The following is a 20,522-nucleotide window of genomic DNA, read 5'->3' as shown; positions in this document are numbered from 1 at the left end:
CCGTTTTCAATGAGGACACCTTTTCAAAATGAAATTCTTCAGGTGAAAGTTTTATATTGAGCTCTTCTATGAGTTTGTGCTACACTGGTTTGGTTGCAGCATCTCCATCAAATTATGTGTTTGTTTGAAGAAGATCATGCAACAGAATGTCCTTGATAAATTCACCCCTTTCTTTTGCTACATCCATCTCTCAATGCTCTTGTTGTGTTTTTGCAACCTGTTTTGTAGCGGCTGGTTGGACGAAACTCTTACTATGGCAATTAAAGCATGGAAGTTTAGATTTAATGGTTAGGCCAAACAGCTTTATCTCTTTCAATACTAACCTCTCCTGCTTCAGTTCTGTATATAGTTTTGATCCATGTCCCAGGACATCTAGTAGATGTGTCTTTATATCATTATCCACATATTGTTTGGTCACAAAGTTGTGTAGTTGCACAGGCTCAGTCATTTCAAAGAGGTTTCCTTGCTGCTGCATGAAATGAAGAAGACTGTCAACATGTTCATTAAAATGGTCTCCTCTCTTTCCCACAAGCTTGTTTCTGTAATAGCTATGCGGACGCCGAGGACGAAGTGGTCACCACGTCCCGTACAGACATGAGGACATTGCGACTGGTACCGGGAGAACGTTACACAATTTGGAACGATGAAGTTTACATGACACCATAACGTCATCACATTTTTGGATACGTAGCCTTGATGAAGTCAAAGCGATAATATTTTGCATGAGGAAACACGTATTGGCTGACTGGACATCATAATTTCTGAAGAGATGCTTCAATAAATACACGTTGGACTTGATTCAATTGTGGAATGGACTTTGATTAATTTTACACGTGTGCCTTGTAGCTTTTGTTAGTTCTCTTCAGTTCAAGGGAAGTGGGGTGCTATCTTCCCGCTCAAGTGCACCGTGGATTGGATATTCTATGTTAAATAATTTATGTCACAGCTGTGAGCGCCAAGTCCTACATAAAGCACCCCCTTTATGTCATTTGTGGTGAGGAACTTTTTGTGATGGTCCATTAATTTTTAATTTGTCATCTCTCTGAAAACATTCCAAATAGCAAGGACTTCATGGTAAACTAGCTGCCATTGAGCAGGCTGATAACTTTTACCAACAATTCCCTCTGATGTTTTCTGCGATCTCTAGATCGTCTCGGTTCCAGTTTCACATCTGGAGCCACAGTATTGAATCTTCCCTCTCTGTCTTTCATCACAAAATGTCTTTGGATGAATTTTCTGTAGAGATATGGTTTTTCCAAATCTAGATTCTTTTCTCTTTCCAAATACCAGGGCCCAGATCTCAGGTAGTTTAATCAATCAAATTTGCGAAACACAGTAATTAGTGACTTCACAGTCTTCATGCGCAGCTTCCAATCACCTTCCGGATCAGCATGTACATGTTTTTCACTAGAGTTATCATGTGTAAAACATTTCCCCAGAACTTGCTAATTTTCTTCACATTTTTAGACAAACTCTACGAACTTATTTTCCTGTTTTTGAACTGAGTGTATTGAACATTGAGGGACTTGTCATTTCAACCCTGGCGGTCAGAGACCGCCAGGGCTAAAGTGGCGTCCGTACCGCCAACAGGCTCGTGGTACGGAGACCCATATTTCGACCGCGGCGCTACACCGCCGGGGCCGGCGGTTTCCCGCCGTTTTAGCCCCGGCAGTGATAATCCGCCAGGGCAGCGCTACAAGCAGTGTTGCCCTGGGGATTATGACTCCCCTACCGCCAGCCTGTTTCTGGCAGTTTGCACCGCCAGGAATAGGCTGGTGGTAAGGGGAGTCCTGGGGCCCCTGGGGGCCCCTGCACTGCCATGCCACTGGCATGGGCAGTGCAGGGGCCCCCTAACAGGGCCCCGTGCAGCTTTTCACTGTCTGCATAGCAGACAGTGAAAAGCGCGACGGGTGCTACTGTACCCGTTGCACGGCCGCAACACCGCCGGCTCCTATGCTGCGGCCGCATCCCCGCTGGGCCGGCGGGCGTAAACTAGGTTTGCGCCCGCCGGCCCAGCGGGGATGTCGTAATGGGGACCGCGGGAGTGCGGCCGCATTGGCGGCCGCACGGCGGTTACGCCACCGGCCAATGTTGTAATGACCCCCTATGTCTTTTTAATGAAGTGTACCCTATGTCTTGTTCACTTACAGGATAAGATATGCAAAATCTAATTTGTCATTCTTCTTCCAGAAAGCAATTCAATGCAATGTTTCTATAGCCTCAGATATGATGAGCATAGCATGTAACAAATTAACATAATGAGTTCCGCTCAATACTGACTGGACAGTTTTGCCTCCAAAGATTTCAGCCCCAATAAGTACATCATCCATGCCACATCCACTGAGATAACTTCCTGCACACTGCAATACACCTTTTGTCATGTGGAAGACACCATCATTGGATAAAGATCATCATGTTCTACTAGATTGCTCGTTAAAATGTCAGCTACAACACAGAAAACACGTTTATCGCATAAAATTGGCAGGATTGGCTGGTCCTGAAGCTGAACATGAAATTTGTTTTGAGCTATGTATATTGCTGTGTATATTGCATGATTTCTGACTGGAGATGGTATAACTAGTAACTATCCAATCTTCTTCAGTGGGATGGTATTCTGGGAGATCGGAGCATGAATTCAAGCCCATGGAGGAAATGGCTTTCTTCATCTTCCAGTCTGCACCGAGTAAGCAATTTGATAAATTCAGTTAAATCAGCTCTGTGGACCGCAGCATCAGGTAGAAGATCCACGTCCTCAGCAACTTTAAAACATTCTGGTAGACTGGGATGTGTTGATGGCTTACAGTGATTTTGTGCACGTTGGCTAGGCAGTTGGGTTATAAGTTTGCAGCTTCCTTTTTTTATGCCCACAGCTGACACAATTTGTTTTCCAGCAGCTGCTTCATTGGAACAGTCTTGAAAAAGCACCATGGCAATATCATGTGTGCTCAATGTTCCAGGCAGAGAAGAGCTGTCTTCAAAATCAAAATTATCAAGAGCAGCAATTGTAAATCATTTCCTGGGAAAGTGATATGGAAGTGGTGTACTGTCAGATACACAAAACTTTACATCATGAGCTGCTAAAATGTTCCTGCTCCATATTATGGCCCTCATTACAACCCTGGAGGTAAATCCCGCTTTCCGCCGTGCAGAAGACCGCCATCATACTGCTGCGGCTGTGGAATTCCGCTACAGGTATTACAACCCACAGCTCGGAATCCGCCACAATACAGACACCCACACAAGTCCCCCAAACCAAAGGTTAGTGATAAACTGGCGATTCCCAAACCGACACCATCACGCCCACACTATCACGACCCACGAATCAACGCGGCGGTCTTTTAACCGCGGTATTCCATTGGCGGTAAACACCACTGTGCTCAAAATACACACACATTTACAAAACACAACTACATTGGACAATTCAAAATACACACACTTGAATCACATACACTCACCCAATCCAATCCAATATAAAGCACACACCCACATCACCCACAGACCCTTACAACCAATATTTTGAAAGAAGACCAGAGAGAGAGACTACCTAAAACAATACCAGCATCCACAGACACACAACACCATCACTTACACAACATCCACGCACCTCAAACAACACACACCAACACATCCCCTCACACATCACAACAGACACCACCTCACACATCACCCACACCACATCATGGCACCTCAAAGACACCCCAGGTTCTCTGAGGAGGAGCTCAGGGTCATGGTGGAGGAAATCGTCTGGGTAGAGCCACAGCTATTCGAATCACAGGTGCAGCAGACATCCATTGCAAGGAAAATGGAGCTATGGTGCAGAATTGTCAACAGGGATAACGCAGTGGGACAGCATCCAAGAGCACGGGATGACATCAGGAAGAGGTGGAACAACCTACGGTGGAAGGTACATTCCGTGGTATCTAGACACCAGATTGCTGTACAGAGGACTGGCTGTGGATCCCCACCTCCTCCCCAACAACTAACAACATGGGAGGAGCAAGTCTTGGCAATTATGCATCCTGAGGCCCTTGCAGGAGTAGCAGGAGGACTGGGCTCTGGTAAGTCAAATCTTTACTACTTAATCCCCGACACCCCACCTGCATGCCATCAGATACCACCACCCTTACCCTCACACCCATCACCCCAACAACCCACAGATACCCCACTAACACAACCCACACATCCCAAAATCAAGCCCTGCATGTAACACCAATGCATGGACACCCATCACCAGAGCATGTCCAGTACAGAGACTCACTCATGCCCCAAAATTACCAATCACACAAGGACCAAGCCAATAATGCAAGCAAAGGAGTAGAGGGTCACTCACCCATTGCACAAGATGGCACACACAGATAAAATAACTCTGCATTTACACCACAACAGGACCCATACCCAACGTCACCGGACAGGAGGTGCCAGACATATCCAGTCCCCCCACAGAAGAGACCCACAGTGATGACAGCAGCTCTGCATGCCTGATCAAGATGACCAGCCCGGCCTATCAGAACCTCGGGACAGTCGGTTACCCTGACACAGTCACAAACCACCACAGAGCCTCCCCCCTCAGGAAACACCAGCACAGCACCCACCCAGCGGGCCCATCCCTCTGTCCCCAGGACACGTCAATCAGCAGTGTGTCCACCACTACAGGGAACCCAGGCAACCCCACTAACACAGGACGATCAGGGACCTGGGGGCAGTGGCAGTGGGCACACGGTTCAGGGGCGAGGCACAGGATAACAGGGAAGCTGGGAGGACTGCTGTGCGACAGGGGGAGGACAGGCCCAGGGAACCCACTCTCCACGAGGCACTCTCCAACATCATGGGAGCTTACCACCATTCCCAGGAGAACATGGGCACAGTACTGGCCAAGTTTCAGGAGACCCAGTGGCTGCAGGAGGAACCCTACCTGGGGATCAGGGAGGACTTGAAGTCCATCAACACCTCCCTGGTCACCATTGCAGGGGTGCTGGCAGACCTTCTCAACACCAGGAGGGACACAGTGGCACACCAACGGGCCCCTGACACTAGCCTGGACGATGAACAGCCCTGCACTTCCACCGGCACTAGTGGACAGGAGGCACCACCACAGAAACAACAGGCCACCCGCACCCCACCCCCTGCAGATGGAGAACCACCCCACAAATGGTCCATGAGATCCAGGAACAAGACAGAGAACATTGCCAAGACCCCCGCCAGAAAATAAGAACGCCCTGAATGTCACCCTTCTGTCCCACTATGTCACCCTGTCCATCCTTAAACTGCCATTGATCCACTTCCTATGCCCCTTTGGACAATGCACCTGTGAAACAAATAGACTTTACTCTGCCATGGACATACCTCCACCATCACCCCAGCCCATTTTACAACCCCCTCCACTTATTTGCACAGGAATAAACACACTTCAATCACAAAACAATCTGGAGTCAGTCTGTGCTTTCACAAATGTGTAATTGCAATATCTATGGAATATAGCAATGTCAATTTACTTGTTCACATACCAAGGTAAAACAGCTGTAGGCCAGGAGTAAACATAGCAGAGGGCACAAAGTGGGACCCAGATCTGTGAAATGGAAACCCAAAGTGTGAAGTCAGGGTCCATACACTGAGTGAAAATGACAGACTTATGCTTGCTTCAACAATAGTATGAGATGTGGAAAGCAGTTACATCTTCTTACCTGTGTCTCACTGGAAATATTGCATGATGATGTTGATTCAGTTGTCGATATCCTCTTCTTCTGCCTCCTCTTCTTCACTGTCCACAGGCTCCACAGCTGCCACAAGACCACCATCTGGCCCATCCTCCTGCAGAAAAGGCACCTGGTGTTGCAAAGCCAGGTTGTGCAGCATACAGCAGGCCACGATGATCTGGCACACATTCTTTGGTGAGTAGTATAGGGAACCACTTGTCAGATGGAGGCACCGGAATCTGGCCTTCAGGAGGCTGAAGGTGCGTTCGATTATCCTCCTAGTTCGCCCATGTGCCTCATTGTAGCGTTCCAATGCCCTTGTCCTGGGATTCCTCACTGGGGTCAGTAGCCATGACAGGTTGGGGTAACCAGAGTCACCTGCAAATGTCGAGGGACAACTGTTAGACACACACTAACCCTTAGGGACAACCCCATACCATGACACCTATGTCAACTGTATTTGGACCGTGGCCTCACCTATTAGCCACAGACTGTGCCTAAGGAGTTGCCCCATCACATAAGGGATGCTGGCATTTCTCAAAATATAAGCGTCATGCACAGAGCCAGGATACTTGGCATTGATATGGGAGATGTACTGGTGTGTCAAACACACCATCTGCACATTCATTGACTGGTAGCTCTTCCGGTTTCTGTACACCTGTTCATTCCTGTGGGGTTTACAAATGCCACATGTGTACCATCAATGGCACCAATGATGTTGGGGATATGTCCCAGGGCATATAAGTCACCTTTCACTGTGGGCAAATCCTCCACTTGAGGGAAAACGATGAAGCTGCGCATGTGTTTCAGCAGGGCAGACAACACTCTGGACAACACGTTAGAGAACATTGGCTGGGACATCCCTGATGCCATGGCCACTGTTGTTTGAAAGGACCCACTGGCCAGGAAATGGAGTACAGACAGGACCTGCACTAGAGGGGGTATCCCCGTGGGATGGCGGATAGCTGACATTAGGTCTGGCTCCAACTGGGCACACAGTTCCAGGATTGTTGCACGATCAAGTCTGTATGTGATTATGATGTGCCTCTCTTCTATTGTCGACAGGTCCACCAGGGGTCTGTACACCGGAGGATGCCGCCATCTCATCACCTGCCCCCGTGGACGTGCCCTATGGAGGAGAACAACGAGCAGAGAGTCATCCAACACTGAGGTATCACCATGTGTTATTTGCAGAAATGGTATTAATCAGCAATGTGCCAGTATCTGTCTGTATTCCCAGCCTAGATAGGTGTGACGCAGTTTTTATCCATCTCATGTGGCCCCCTGAAATGACGGCTGCCTGACCTGCAGGTTGGACAAGGGGATATGAGGTAACTGCGCTGGCATTCTACACCGTCGCAATGGGTGGTCAAAGAACGCAGCGAAATTCTGCATTGGTTAACATTGAGCCCTATGGGTCCCAGGAGCCAATGACGATGTACGCCGGTGGTGACGGTACGCATCGCCGTGGACGTGACCGCCATTTTCTGTCTGTTCACTCACTTGATACCTGACCTTCAACAGGAGAGGACCTACACTGCAAGTGCTTCTGTGACCTGTGTCTCAAAGCGACAATGGCTACAGTGTCTGGGGAAAGGGCCCCTGCCTTCACTTCGGAGGAGTTGGAGAAACTAGTGGATGGGGTCCTCACCAGTACACGCAACTGTACAGTCCTCCAGACAAACAGGTGAGTACATTGTGAGCATGCTGCATGGGCAACGCCTGCTTTGAGTGGTCTGGATGGAAGATACATGGGGGGCTGAGGCCTGCATGTGCGGATGGTGACTGTATGTGCGTCAGGGCATGGGTGGGAACTGGTGGGCAATGACGGTCCGGACGGGTGAGTAATTTCAATTCCCCCTGTACCATTCCTCTAGGTCAGCGCCCACCAGAAGAAGGGTATTTGGCGTGCCATCGCCAAGGACGTCGGTACCCTTGAGGTCTACCACGGACGGAGCACCCACTGCCGTAAAAGATGGGAGGACCTGCACCGCTGGAGCAAGAAGACAGCGGAGGCCCAGCTGGGTATGGCCTCCCAACATGGAAGGGGTGCCCGTCGCACCATCACCACCCTGATGTCCCAGATCCTGGCGGTGGCGTATCCGGAGTTGGATGGGCGCTTGAGGGCATCACAGCAGCCACAAGGAGGTGAGTACAATCTCATTCAGCTAACTCTGTGCTCATAACGAGGTGTTTGGGTGGTGGAGGTGGGCAGTGGGTTCCCACAGGCCAGAGCGAAGTTGGTAGGCAAGATCTCTTGTGAGGCTATGTGGCACCCCAACCCCACTAGTGGTAAGAGCCATCTACACCTAGTCAGGCTCCTGTGACTTCCACGTGTGCAACAACTGGGCTTAGGCCTCGTACCCCATGGTCAGGTGAAATTTCTAGGAACTGTTAGTGCATGGCGTAATGCAGAGGGCTGCTCCCTGTGTGTTGTGTCCGTCAACGGTAGTGGTGTTGCATGCACTGAACATGTTTTTCTTCTGTCTCCCCCCCCCTTTTTTGTGGTCTCCCTGTTCTTGTGTGCAATTGCATCATCAGGTGGAGGAGCATTGGTACCGTAGCAGAGCTGCAACCCACTTGGCCCTGGATGGTGAAGCAACGGAGTCTGAAGCCACCAGTGGGACGGAGGGTGAGGGGAACTCCATGACAGGGACTGGAGCATGCACCAGTGACAGAGACTCTTCCTCTGATGGGAGCTCCCTTGCGGTGGCGAACACCTCTGTGCCCACCGCATCAACAGGTACAGCCGCCACCCCCCTACCAGCATCACCCTCCCAGAAGCCCCTCAGCTTGTGTACCGTGCCCGCTCACCCAGGAGAGTGGGCATCTCCTTTTCCCGAGGCACCTCTGGCCCTGCCCTAGTCAGCCCTGCTGCCCTCAGTGAGGAGGCCATTGACCTCCTGAGATCCCTCACTGTTGGGCAACCTACCATTGTGAATGCCATCCAGGGTGTTGAGGGGCATTAGCAACAAACAAATGCATACCTGGAGGGCATTCATTCTGGCCAGGCGGCCCAACAGAGAGCATTTCAGGATCTGGCCTCAGCACTGATGGCAGCCATTGTCCCTGTGTCCAGCCTCCCCCCTCCAACCTCCTCCACCCAGACCCAATCCCCTGTACCTCACCCTATCCCAAGCACACCATCAGACCAGCATGCACACACATCAACGCACAAAAGTGGTTCAGGCAAACATAAGCACCACACATCCCACAGACACTCATACAAGCACCATCCCCATGCAGACACATCAACATCCACTGTCTCCACTGTGTCCCCCCTCCACGTCCCCCTCCTCCCTCCCTGTCTCGTCTCCACTCACACCTGCATGCACTACAGCGTCAGCCACTTCCTCCATCACCAGCACGCCCATCACCACATACCGCTCACGTGCACTCACCACCCCCACTGCCATTCACACATCCCCTGTGTCCTCTCCCAGTGTGTCTGTGAGCCCTCCTCCCAAAGTACACAAACGCATGCACACACCCACCCAACAGCCATCCACCTCACAACAGCCTCCGGCCCATGCACCTTCACCTAAATTCAGCAGACGTACACCTCCTACAACTACTACCTCTTCCTCCACTCCCAAACCCCCTCCATCTTCCCGTCCCAGTGTGTCTAAAAAACTTTTCCTGGCAAACTTTGACCTCTTATCTTCACCTTCCCACCCCGTCCTTGCCCTAGGGCCAGGCTTTCCAGGTCCCAGCCCAGCACCTCAGCCACCAAATCCCCTGGCACAGTGGTGCCAGCAACTGCGGGGTCATCAAGTGCGCCACCCATCAGCACTGCCAGTGTGCCACGTAGTGAGGGCAAGGACATTCCGCCACCTGCCAAGGTGAAAAAGGTACCCACATCCCGGAGGGAGAAGCCGAAACTACCAGACACCAAGGGCTCAGCAAAAATAAAAGGGGATAGTGGCAAGACAACTGCAGCACCATCAAAGGTGGGGAAGGGCCAAAAGCAGAAGAGCAGGTCAGGAGAGGGCATGGTGGCACCGACTGAGGGACCAGTGTCACAACTTCTGTTCACAACCACATCAACCTGTATGGCGACAAACAACGCTAGCTGCCCCACCACCACAACCGCCACCTGCACCGCCACCGGCATGTCTACAGCCTCAGCGACAGTTAGCTGCAGGAGACGTCCTGCTGTGTCCCTCAGCAGGTGCTGACCCATGCACAGCCACTAGCACCGCCGCCACAGACACCACCGCGAGCACTGCCACCGGCCCCGTGACGTACTCGGACAGTGGCACCACTGCTGACAAGTCTACCATCCCTAGTGGTCAGTCGTCCGAGGCTGGAGGAGAGTTCCTAGACGCTGGGCAGCTTCCATGAGGCATGACTTCCATCACTGTTTGCACCTGCAGGTAGAAGGCGAAGCCGCAGCAGTGTGGGGTATGTCTCTGCCTCCATGGCGTTTTCATGCTACCTGTACCCCGCCAATCTCATGGCACACACACCCAGGTGAGGGAATTGTACCGGCCACACTGCATGTGGAGCACTCTGGGCACCAGGCCCCCTCCAGAACCAGTGGAGAGATACATCCATTACCTCAGTACTTGGCAGGATGAAGCACTCTGGGCACAATGCCCCCTCCAAAACCAGTGGAGAAAGGCATCCACTACCTCAGTCCTTGGCAGGATGAAGCACTCTGGGTACAAAGCCCCCTCCAGAACCAGTGGAGAAAGGCATGCACTACCTCAGTCCTTGGCAGGATGAAGCACTCATGGCACAAAGTCCCCTCCAGAACCAGTGGAGAAAGGCATCCACTACCTCAGTCCTTGGCAGGATGAAGTGCTCTGGGCACAAAGCCCCCTCCAGAACCAGTGGAGAAAGGCATCAACTACCTCAGTCCTTGGCAGGATGAAGCACTCTGGGCGGGCACAAAGCCCCCTCCAGAACCAGTGGAGAAAGGCATCCACTACCTCCGTCCTTGGCAGGATGAAGCACTCTGGGCACAAAGCCCCCTCCAGAACCAGTGGAGAAAGGCATCAACTACCTCAGTCCTTGGCAGGATGAAGCACTCTGGGCGGGCACAAAGCCCCCTCCAGAACCAGTGGAGAATCACATCCACTACCTCAGTCCTTTGCAGGACAAAGCACTCTGGGCACAAAGCCCCCTCCAGAACCAGTGGAGACTGTTACCCACTTGAAAGACTGTGGCTTTGCACTCCCCAGGATAAAGCAGTGGGCAAACCACCCACTAGAGAGACTTGAGAGACTGTGGCTTTGCACTACCCAGGATAAAGCAGTGGGCAAATCACCCACTGGAAAGACTTGAGAGACTGTGGCTTTGCACTCCCCAGGATACAGCAGTGGACAAACCACCCACTGGAAAGACTTTAGAGACTGTGGCTTTGCACTCCCCAGGATAAAGCAGTGGGCAAACCACCCACTGGAAAGACTTGAGAGACTCTGGCTTTGCACTCCCCTCGATAAAGCAGTGGGCAAACCACCCACTGGAAAGACTTGAGAGACTGTGGCTTTGCACTCCCCAGGATACAGCAATGGGCATGTAGCCCCCTCGTGCAGCAGTGGCGTCGTGCGTTCATCTGGCTGAGGTGCCCCTCTCCGCCTCCACCTGAGGTGCCTGTATATTTTCGGTCTGATGCCCCAGCAGTGTTCTCTCCGTTTCGAGTCAGGTATCTAGTGTGGGCTTCGCCCACGCATTTTGGGCCCAGTGGTCCACGGACAATGATTGGTACACTATCCGGACTTGTGTAGTTGGTGTACATATTTGTATATACTGAATTTTGAGTTTAGACTATCTGATTTTTCATGATTACACTGGTTACAATCATTTCCTTTTGTCCTTGCGTTCTTCCAGGGGATGAGGGGATGTATATGGAATGTATTTGTGTGTATGTTGTTGTGGGTGAGGGTGGGAGTGGGAGTATTGCATGTTGCGTGTGTGTGTCACTCTCTATCCCTCCCTCCCCTGTGTTGTAGGTGCAGTACTCACCGTGGTCGTTGCCGCCACCGTTCGTACTCCTGGTAGATGAGAAGATACACCAGCATGGGCAGGACATGTAGTTCGGGCTCCATGGCATCCTGGTTCCTCGTTGGGTGTCGAGAGGTGAGTGTTTTCCCTTCTGTGTACTGTTTCCGCCGTACTTTTGATCACGTTGGTTCCGCCCCGGAAAAGGTGGCAGATAGGCGTCTTGAAATACAGTGGGCGGTACTTTGTCTTCCGTCTGTCTGTTGGCGGTGACCGCCGCAGTGTTTGTTTCTACCACCGTGGCGGTCGGAGTGTTAAAGTGGCTGTCTATGTTGGCGGTTTCCGCCATGGTCGTGATTAAATTTTTTTTCCGCTGGCCTGTTGGCGGTATTACCGCCACTTTAACACCGACCGCCAGGGTTGTAATGAGGGCCTATGTCATTATATTTGTTGATACACTAACCCTATTCATTGAAATGATTTGCACTCTGCTTTTGCACTTGTCATAGATTGCGTGGGCAGGCATTATGTTTAGCGAAGTTTTCTTTATGCTGTGATGTAAATCCTAAAACATGATTTAGAAAAGAAAAAACAGCACATTTGCACAGCATAAGCCTGTTGGTTCATAGGATTGTCTTCCACTTCTCTGCTTATATCTTCAATCGCATTATCATTGTTGTCGGCTTCTGTTCATAACTTAAGCACTTTAGTTTGTAATGTTTTGCTTTGCTGATATTAAATAATGATGTAAAAAATTTCATGACAACATCAGGTATTCTTGTTGACTCCTGTGATGTGCGGAGCTCTGGGGCAGCAAAAGATTTGTCATTAATTCAAAAATCTAAATCTTTCAGGATCTTATTATGGCAGAGAGAACTTCAGGAGTCAATTCAGCGGAGAACACCATTCATGGCTCATTCTTTTTGTTAAACTGACAAAAATGAATTCTGTCATTGTACACTGTTACCAGAAAATGTTTAATTTTTCTATTTGGATCAATAAAATTTCATAAGTGTTGACCATTATTTCTCTGATCTCACTGAGTGTGTACCCGTAGCCAACACTGAAGACTAGCTTTAACACTTCATTTGCTTTTTCAAAGAGTTAAAACTTAACTGAAGGCTGGCAGTTACGTTGCTGCTGGAAGCTCATTGTACATTCATATTTTCGAATGTATGCACATATGCAGTTCAGGTGGGCATACAAATACACTGAAAATACATTCACCTCGCTGTTTAGATCACCTTTTGTCAATCCCTTTGGCACTTGTTCTGGCTAAATCACAGATAATACATTGAAGATCCTCTGCTTTCTGATCAGTTGTTGGAGGTGGACCTGGGGTAGCCATCGATCTAAGTGGATGGGCATTGAGTTTGTTGTTGCTTTATCAGAAGGCTCGGATTCTTGGTGTGATTCACTGGTTTCTTCTATTTTGTAATTATTTTTTTCAGGCTTTCTTTGATTGCATCCAACTTGTAGCACTTGTTACAATAATAAAATATTTTATCCTCTTCACCCATCATTTTCAATCTTTTGTGAACTTCGTCTTGCTGTATTTCTGAAGTATCTTGAATGCTCATCTGACCAGTGGCAGTTGATGTTAGCTTTTTCTTCAGATTAATTTTGCATATGACACATTTTTCTTAGTTGAAGGAGTCCTCAGATTTTGTAGATGACAACACTCTGTCAGGCGGTAAACATCCTCTGCTACCTTCTGCTTCGCTCATTTTTACGAATTTGAATCAAAAGTAAACCTGAAAAAAAACAATTTTAAAATATATTATCAATATGATGACTATAACACATAATTATAGAGTTGCATTTTGGAAAATATCAGAAGGGTTGCACTAAGGAGTTATTTTCTGACCCTATAACATGGTTTTGACACCAAAACAAAGTATATAGGTCTCATGGTTCCTGAAATATTACATCATCACTGCAACACATCCACCATTTTCAAAAATGTTGTCGATAAAAAATTGGCCCAGATTAGCAATGTCTACCAAGCTACCTCTAATGATCGAAAAACAGAAATCAAAAACAAAAAACTATGGACAACATTTTTTTAAGAAGGTATATCAAGGGGCTATGACTATATGATTTGTTACCATGGGTTCCATTCAGCGTCACTAAAAGAGAGACAAAAAGTCTTATTGCACTAGAAGTAATTGACACACTTTAATAGATTCATAATTTAATTTGGCATCTATTCAGACTTCACTGCTCATGTATGGTACTGGATGATGGATTGCTGCGTAGTTTCACTGTATTATTAAATGTAATATTATTAAATGTAATTATTTTTGCTTATGTACCCAGATGTGAACAGCGTCAGGTTTCTAATCTAATGATGCAGACTGTTTGGAAAATATGTAATATCAATTAGATACTTTTTATAATAGAACCGATAAAAGGAATCGTTCATGAAAAATTGTTTGCCTTCCTGTGTTCTTGGCTCACTTAATTAAAGAGATATTGAAATTGAAATTGTTAATTAGCTGTTCTCGTTTCACTGTGATCAAACGTTATGCAGTATGTGTAGAAGACAAGCAATGCCAAAGTTCACCAAAGAAGAAAAACAGGGTTGCCTTATCTTACCTTTTAGAATGATTAACTGCAATTCTTTCCTCCTCATTAAAATGGATTTCATAAATTACTCTTCACGTTTTAAAATCAGCAAGAACTGTGAGTTGGTCTGTTGTGCACTCCTCTACTGCAAATGCATTTACATGTTAAGCTGTTTTGTCTCATTTGGCACAAAACATATGTTTTATTTCAATTACGGAAGCAACATCTTGTGAATTAATAGTAAGACTTGGGCCCGTATTTATACTTTTTGACGCTAAACTGCGCTAACGCAGTTTAGCGTCAAAACGTTTTGCGCAGGCTAACGCCATTCTGAAGCGCCATGCGGGCGCCGTATTTATTGAATGGCGTTAGCCGGCGCTAACAGACCGGCGCTGCCTGGTGTGCGTGGAAAAAAACCACGTACACCAGGCAGCGCCGGCGTTGGGGAAAATGGCGTTAGGGCGTCTTAAAATGGTGCAAGTCAGGTAGACGCCAAAAAATCGCCTCCACCCGATTTGCGCCATTTTTAACGACGCCCAGACGCCATTTACATGACTCCTGTCTTAGTAAAGACAGGAGTCATGCCCCCTTGCCCAATGGCCATGCCCAGGGGACTTATGTCCCCTGGGCATGGTCATTGGGCATTGAGGCATGTAGGGGGGCACAAATCAGGTCCCCCTATGCCAAAAAAAAATATAAAAAAATAAAAAAATTATACTTACCTGAACTTACCTGAATGTCCCTGGGATGGGTCCCTCCATCCTTGGTTGTCCTCCTGGGGTGGGCAAGGGTGGCAGGGGGGGTCCCTGGGGGCATGGGAGGGCAGCTGTGGGCTCATTTTGAGCCCACAGGTCCCTTAACGCCTGCCCTGACCCAGGCGCTAAAATCCGGCGCAAATGCGGGGTTTTTTGCCCCGCCTACTCCCGGGCGTGATTTTTGCCCGGGAGTATAAATACGACGCATTTGCGTCGCAGTCATTTTTTTAGACGGGAACGCCTACCTTGCATCTCATTAATGCAAGGAAGGCGTTCACGCAAAAAAATGACGCTCTTTCCTCATACTTTGGCGCTAGACGCGTCTAACGCCAAAGTATAAATATGGCGTTAGTTTTGCGCCGAATTTGCGTCGAAAAAAACGACGCAAATTCGCCGCAAACGGAGTAGAAATATGCCCCTTGGTTTATTATAGTTATTTGTAAATGAGTGTGTTTAAGTCTTTGTGTTTAGTGCCCAAAAAGAAAAATCGAATACTGTGCTAACCGGAACAAGAACCCTATCAAAATCCTAAACTCTGTGTTACCTGCTGTCTGGATCATCTCCTTGATAGGTGAAGGCGGCCTCCGCCCGGGATGATGTAGACCTCAGTGACTTACGTGGCAGGTATGTTTCACGATGGGAGATGCTTTCTCTACCGTCACAACAGAGCGGGGATGGTCAATCCAGCTTCCCGTGGATCAAAGGCTGCTTGTTCTCCTTTTAAGGTAAATCTGTTGCTTCGTTTGAGATAATAAACTCATCAAACAGCTCTCCATTTTTTCACATGAGTTCAGTTCGACTTGTAAACTCTACAAATCCCATTTCTGTTTTTACAGTCTTTATCAGAAGAGAGGTGTAGTTGAGGTAGTTTCAACAGAAGACAAATCACGAGCCAGACTTAATCAACTACCCAGCAAGAGTAGATTTTTTAGTCTTTTTTTATCCATCCTCTGATGAATCTGCCTTTTCTACTTTAGTTCTAGTTATCCTTTCTTATGAAGTCAAGTTTGAAGATGCATCATTATGCTTCTCCTTACATTTAGGCAAGACCTTCATATGCTAGAATAGTGCACACTGTCAAATAGTTGTTTTTCTGAGTAATCTGTCTGAATGCAACCCTCACTATGTTTTCCACCAGGAGAGGGAAGTATAGGACCAGAAATGTAAATAATTAATCAGCAAGGGGCCATCACAGTGGCCCAAATGGGTGGGTGGGGCCAATTTCAGCAATATGACCTTTCGCAGTCCTAACCTATTGGCAAAGGCAATAGGGCTGGTTTGAATGTGTGTGCCTTTACATCCACATTATGCCAGAACTACTGACCATGTAAGTTCTTGTTGCAGTCAACAGTTTTGTTCCGAATCGTCTGTGGTGTGCCACTTCCCTGCAATGCAGAAGTGCATGAATGAAATAAGCATAATACACCATCCTTCGTGCATATATTAGAGTAAAACCCTCTTTTAATTCTACTGGACAGATTTGATGTTGTTTTCCGAAATTCTGACAGGAATATTACTTGATTGAGGTGAACTTCTATTTTCTGTTACATTATTTATCACTCTTGCTCATTACATTGAGCATAGTGCAAGACACTATGGCCCTCATTACAAGCATGGTGTTAAATGCCGCCCACCGCCGTGCTGACAGCCAGCAACATACCGTATACCGCAGTAGTATACCGCTATGGGTATCATGACCCACACAGAGAAATCAGACACTATATAGACACCCACACAAGTCCGCCAGACCAAAGGTCAGTGATAAACTGGCGGTACCAAAACCCACACCGTTACGCCAACAGGAATATGCCCACAGTATCAGAACCCACAAATCATTGCAGCGGTCTTTCAACCGCGGTAAACCATTGGCGGTACAGACCGCCGAGCTCAAAATACACACACACTAACAAAACTACTCCACATTGGACAATTCAAACTACACACACCTGACACACTTACACCACACCCACACACCCACACCACTACAAAACACACACCCACATTACCCACAACCCTTTCAATGAAAAAAAAGATTGCGAACAGAGAGAGAGCCAAGCCAGGAGCACCCACACAATCTGAGCCACAGAACACCATCACCCATACACCATCCACGCAGCTCACAGCACACACCACAACACATCACCCTACACATCAACCCACACATCCTCACTCATACCACTCACACCACATCCATGGCACCCCAAAGACACCCCAGTTTTTCAGAGCAGGAGCTAAGGGTCATGGTGGAGGAAATTATTTGGGAAGAGCCACAGCTATTTGGATTACAGGTGCATCAGACGTCCATTGCAAGGAAGATGGAGCTATGGCGGAGAGTCGTGGACAGGGTCAACGCCGTGGGACAGCACCCTGGAACAAGGGATGACATTAGGAAGAGGTGGAATGACCTACGGGGGAAGGTATGTTCCGTGGTTGCAAGACACCAGGTAGCTGTACAGAGGACTTGCTGTGGACCCACACCTCCTCCCCCACAACTAACAACATGGGAGGAGCAAGTCTTGGCGATCATGCATCCTGAGGGCCTCGCAGGAGTAGCGGGAGGACTGGACTCTGGTAAGTCAAATCTTTACTACTATATCCCCCACCCTACCTGCATGCCATCACAAACTCCTACCCCTACCCTCACCCCATCACTCCACCACCTCACATATACCCCACTATCACAACCCACCCATCCCAATACCAAGCCTTGCATGCTACACCAATGCATGGACCCCCATCACCGACCTGCATGGACACCCATCACCACAGCATGCCCATTAGAGAGAATCACCTAGCCCACAAAATCACCATGCACACAAGGCAAAGCTGACAGGGCAATCACAACCATACAGGGAAACACACCCATGTATAAGATGACACAAGCAGATACAATAACACTGCATTTTCATCCCCACAGGACCCCCACTCAACGTCACCGGAGAGGAGGTGCCTCTAACATCCAGTCCCCCCACAGAAGAGGCCCACAGTGATGACAGCAGCTCTGCACGCCTGGATCATGATGACCAACCTGGCCCATCAGGGACCTCTGGACAGTCGATTACCCTGCCACTGTCCCATACCACCACAGACCCTCCCCCCTCAGGAAACACCAGCACAGCACCCTCCCAGTGGGCCCATACTACTGACCCCAGGACACATCAATCAGCAATGTGTCCACCACTACAGGGACCCCAGGCAACCCCACAAACCCAAGAAAATCAGGGACCTGGGGTCAGTGGCAGTGGGCACCCGGTTCAGGGGACAGAGGCACAGGACAACAGGGAAGCTGGGAGGACTGCTGTGCGACAGGGGGAGGACAGGCTCAGGGAACCCACTCTCCACGAGGCACTTGCAGGGATCCTGGGAGCATACCACCATTCCCAGGAGACCTTGGGCCAGATACTGGCCAAGTTGCAGGATACCCAGAGGCTGCAGGAAGAACAGTACCTGGGGATCAGGGAGGATCTCAAACACATCCAGACCATCCTGGTCACCATTGCAGGGGTGCTGGCTGACATGGCCAACACCATGAGGGAGGCAGTGGCACAGCAACAGGCCCCTGACACTAGCCACACTGATGAACAGCCCTCCACCTCTGCCGGCGCTAGTGGACAGGAAGCCCCACCACTGGAACAACAGGCCACCAGCACCCCACCCCCTGCAGAAGGAGAACCACCCTGCAAACAGTCCATGTGATCCAGGCAGAAGCCAGAGAACATTGCCAAGACCCCGCCAGGAAATAAGACTCACCTGATTGTCACCCTTGTGTCCCACTCTGTCACCCTGTCCACCTTGAACTGCCATTGCTCCCCTTCCTATGTCCCATTTGACAATGCACCTGTGATACCAAATGGCTGGACTCTAACTGCACATTCCTCCACCATCACCCCAGTCCATTGCACACACCCTCTACTTATTAGCACTTAAATAAACATCCTTGGAACAAATACAATTCTGGAGTCTGTCAATTGATTGAAATATGTATTAGTACAACAATCTGAAAACATTCCAACTCATATGTACTATTATATATACATTGGTATGACGTGTAGTGGGCAGCAGTAAACACACCAGGAGCCAGAGTGGGGCACAGAGATCTGAAAATAGAAATGCCAAAGGGTACAGTAAGTGGCCATAGACATAGGGAAATCATGCTGCCATGTACAATTTCCAACAGAAAACTGAAACATAAAGTGAAGTTACAGTGTCTTACCTGTGTGTCACTGGAAGTACTGCTGTATGATAGTACTTCTGTTGTCCACATCTTCATCCTCTGCTTCCTCTTCCTCACTGACCACAGGCTCCACCGCTGCCACAAGACCATTTCCAGGCTCATCCTCCTGCAGAAAAGGCACCTGGCATCTCAAGGCCAGGTTGTGAAACATGCAACATGCAACAATGATCTGGCACACCTTCTTGGGTGAGTAGTACAGGGATCCACCTGTCAAATGGAGGCACCGGAACCTGGCCTTCAGGAGGCCGAAGGTTCTCTCAATAATCCTCCTTGTTCGCCCATGTGCCTCATTGTAACGTTCCTCTGCCCTTGTCCTGGCATTCCTCCATGAGAGGTTGGGGTAAACAGAGTCACCTGCAAATATCGAGGGACAACTGTTATACACACACTAACCCTTAGGGACAACCCCATACCCAGACATCAACATATACTGGGTGGGGACCTTGGGCTCACCTACTAGCCACACCCGGTGCCTCTGGAGTTTAGCCATCACATATGGGATGCTGCTATTCCTCAAGATAAAGGCGTCATGCACAGAGCAAGGATACTTGCCATTCACATGGGAGATGTACTGGTCCACCAAACACACCATCTGCACATTCAGAGAGTGATAGCTTTTTCTATTCCTGAACACCTGTTCATTTCTCCGGGGGCACGGGGGCAAATGCTACATGTGTTCCATAAATGGCACCAATGATGTTGGGGATATATCCCAGGGCATAAAAGTCAGCTTTCACTTTTGCAAAATCCTCCACCTGGGGGAATACAATGTAGCTGCACATGTGTTTCAGCAGGGCAGACAACACTCTGGTCAACGCATTGGAGAACATTGACTGAGACATCCCTGATGCCATGGCCACTGTTGTTTGGAAAGAACCACTTGCCAGGAAATGGAGCACTGACAGGACCTGCACTAGAGTGGGGATACCTGTGGGCTGGCGGATAGCTGAGATCAGGTCTGGCTCCAATTGGGCATACAGTTCTTGGACTGTGGCCCGATCAAGTCTGTATGTTAGGATAATGTGTCTGTCCTCCATTGTCACAAGGTCCCCCAGGGGTCTGTACACTGGAAGATGTCTCCATCTCATATTAATCCTTAGCGGTTGAAGCCTAGGGAGGAAAGCGGTGAGCAGAGGGTCATATTCACACATCTATTGCAATAATGATGCATTTCTTCATTTACAGAACCAGTATGTGAATCCGAGAGTCAGTTGATGTGCCAATGTCTGCTGTGACGCAGTTAGGTGCCATCGCCTGTGCCCCTCCTGAAATGGCGGCTGCCTGACCTGTGAGGAGGGGCAAGTGGAACTGAGGTAATTCCGCTGG

General features: G+C 48.8%; 1 protein-coding gene across 6 annotated transcripts in view; it reads left to right on the top strand.

Moving 5' to 3' along the window:
• Positions 1-20,522, top strand: part of LOC138296535 (isoaspartyl peptidase/L-asparaginase-like) — a 1,292,011-nt gene that overhangs the window by 1,035,587 nt on the left and 235,902 nt on the right. The window contains exon 7 of one of the 6 annotated variants that reach the window (XM_069235754.1): positions 533-889. The exons of the other annotated variants lie outside the window; for them this stretch is intronic. Coding sequence (XP_069091855.1) covers positions 533-666 — 134 coding nt within the window. The 3' untranslated portion in view covers positions 667-889. Of the gene's footprint in view, positions 1-532; positions 890-20,522 lie in introns of those variants that run through there. 6 annotated transcript variants of the gene reach the window in all.

This window comes from Pleurodeles waltl, chromosome 5 (genome assembly GCF_031143425.1).
Source record: "Pleurodeles waltl isolate 20211129_DDA chromosome 5, aPleWal1.hap1.20221129, whole genome shotgun sequence".
Taxonomy (NCBI): domain Eukaryota; kingdom Metazoa; phylum Chordata; class Amphibia; order Caudata; family Salamandridae; genus Pleurodeles; species Pleurodeles waltl.
This window is presented reverse-complemented; position numbering and strand designations above follow the sequence as displayed.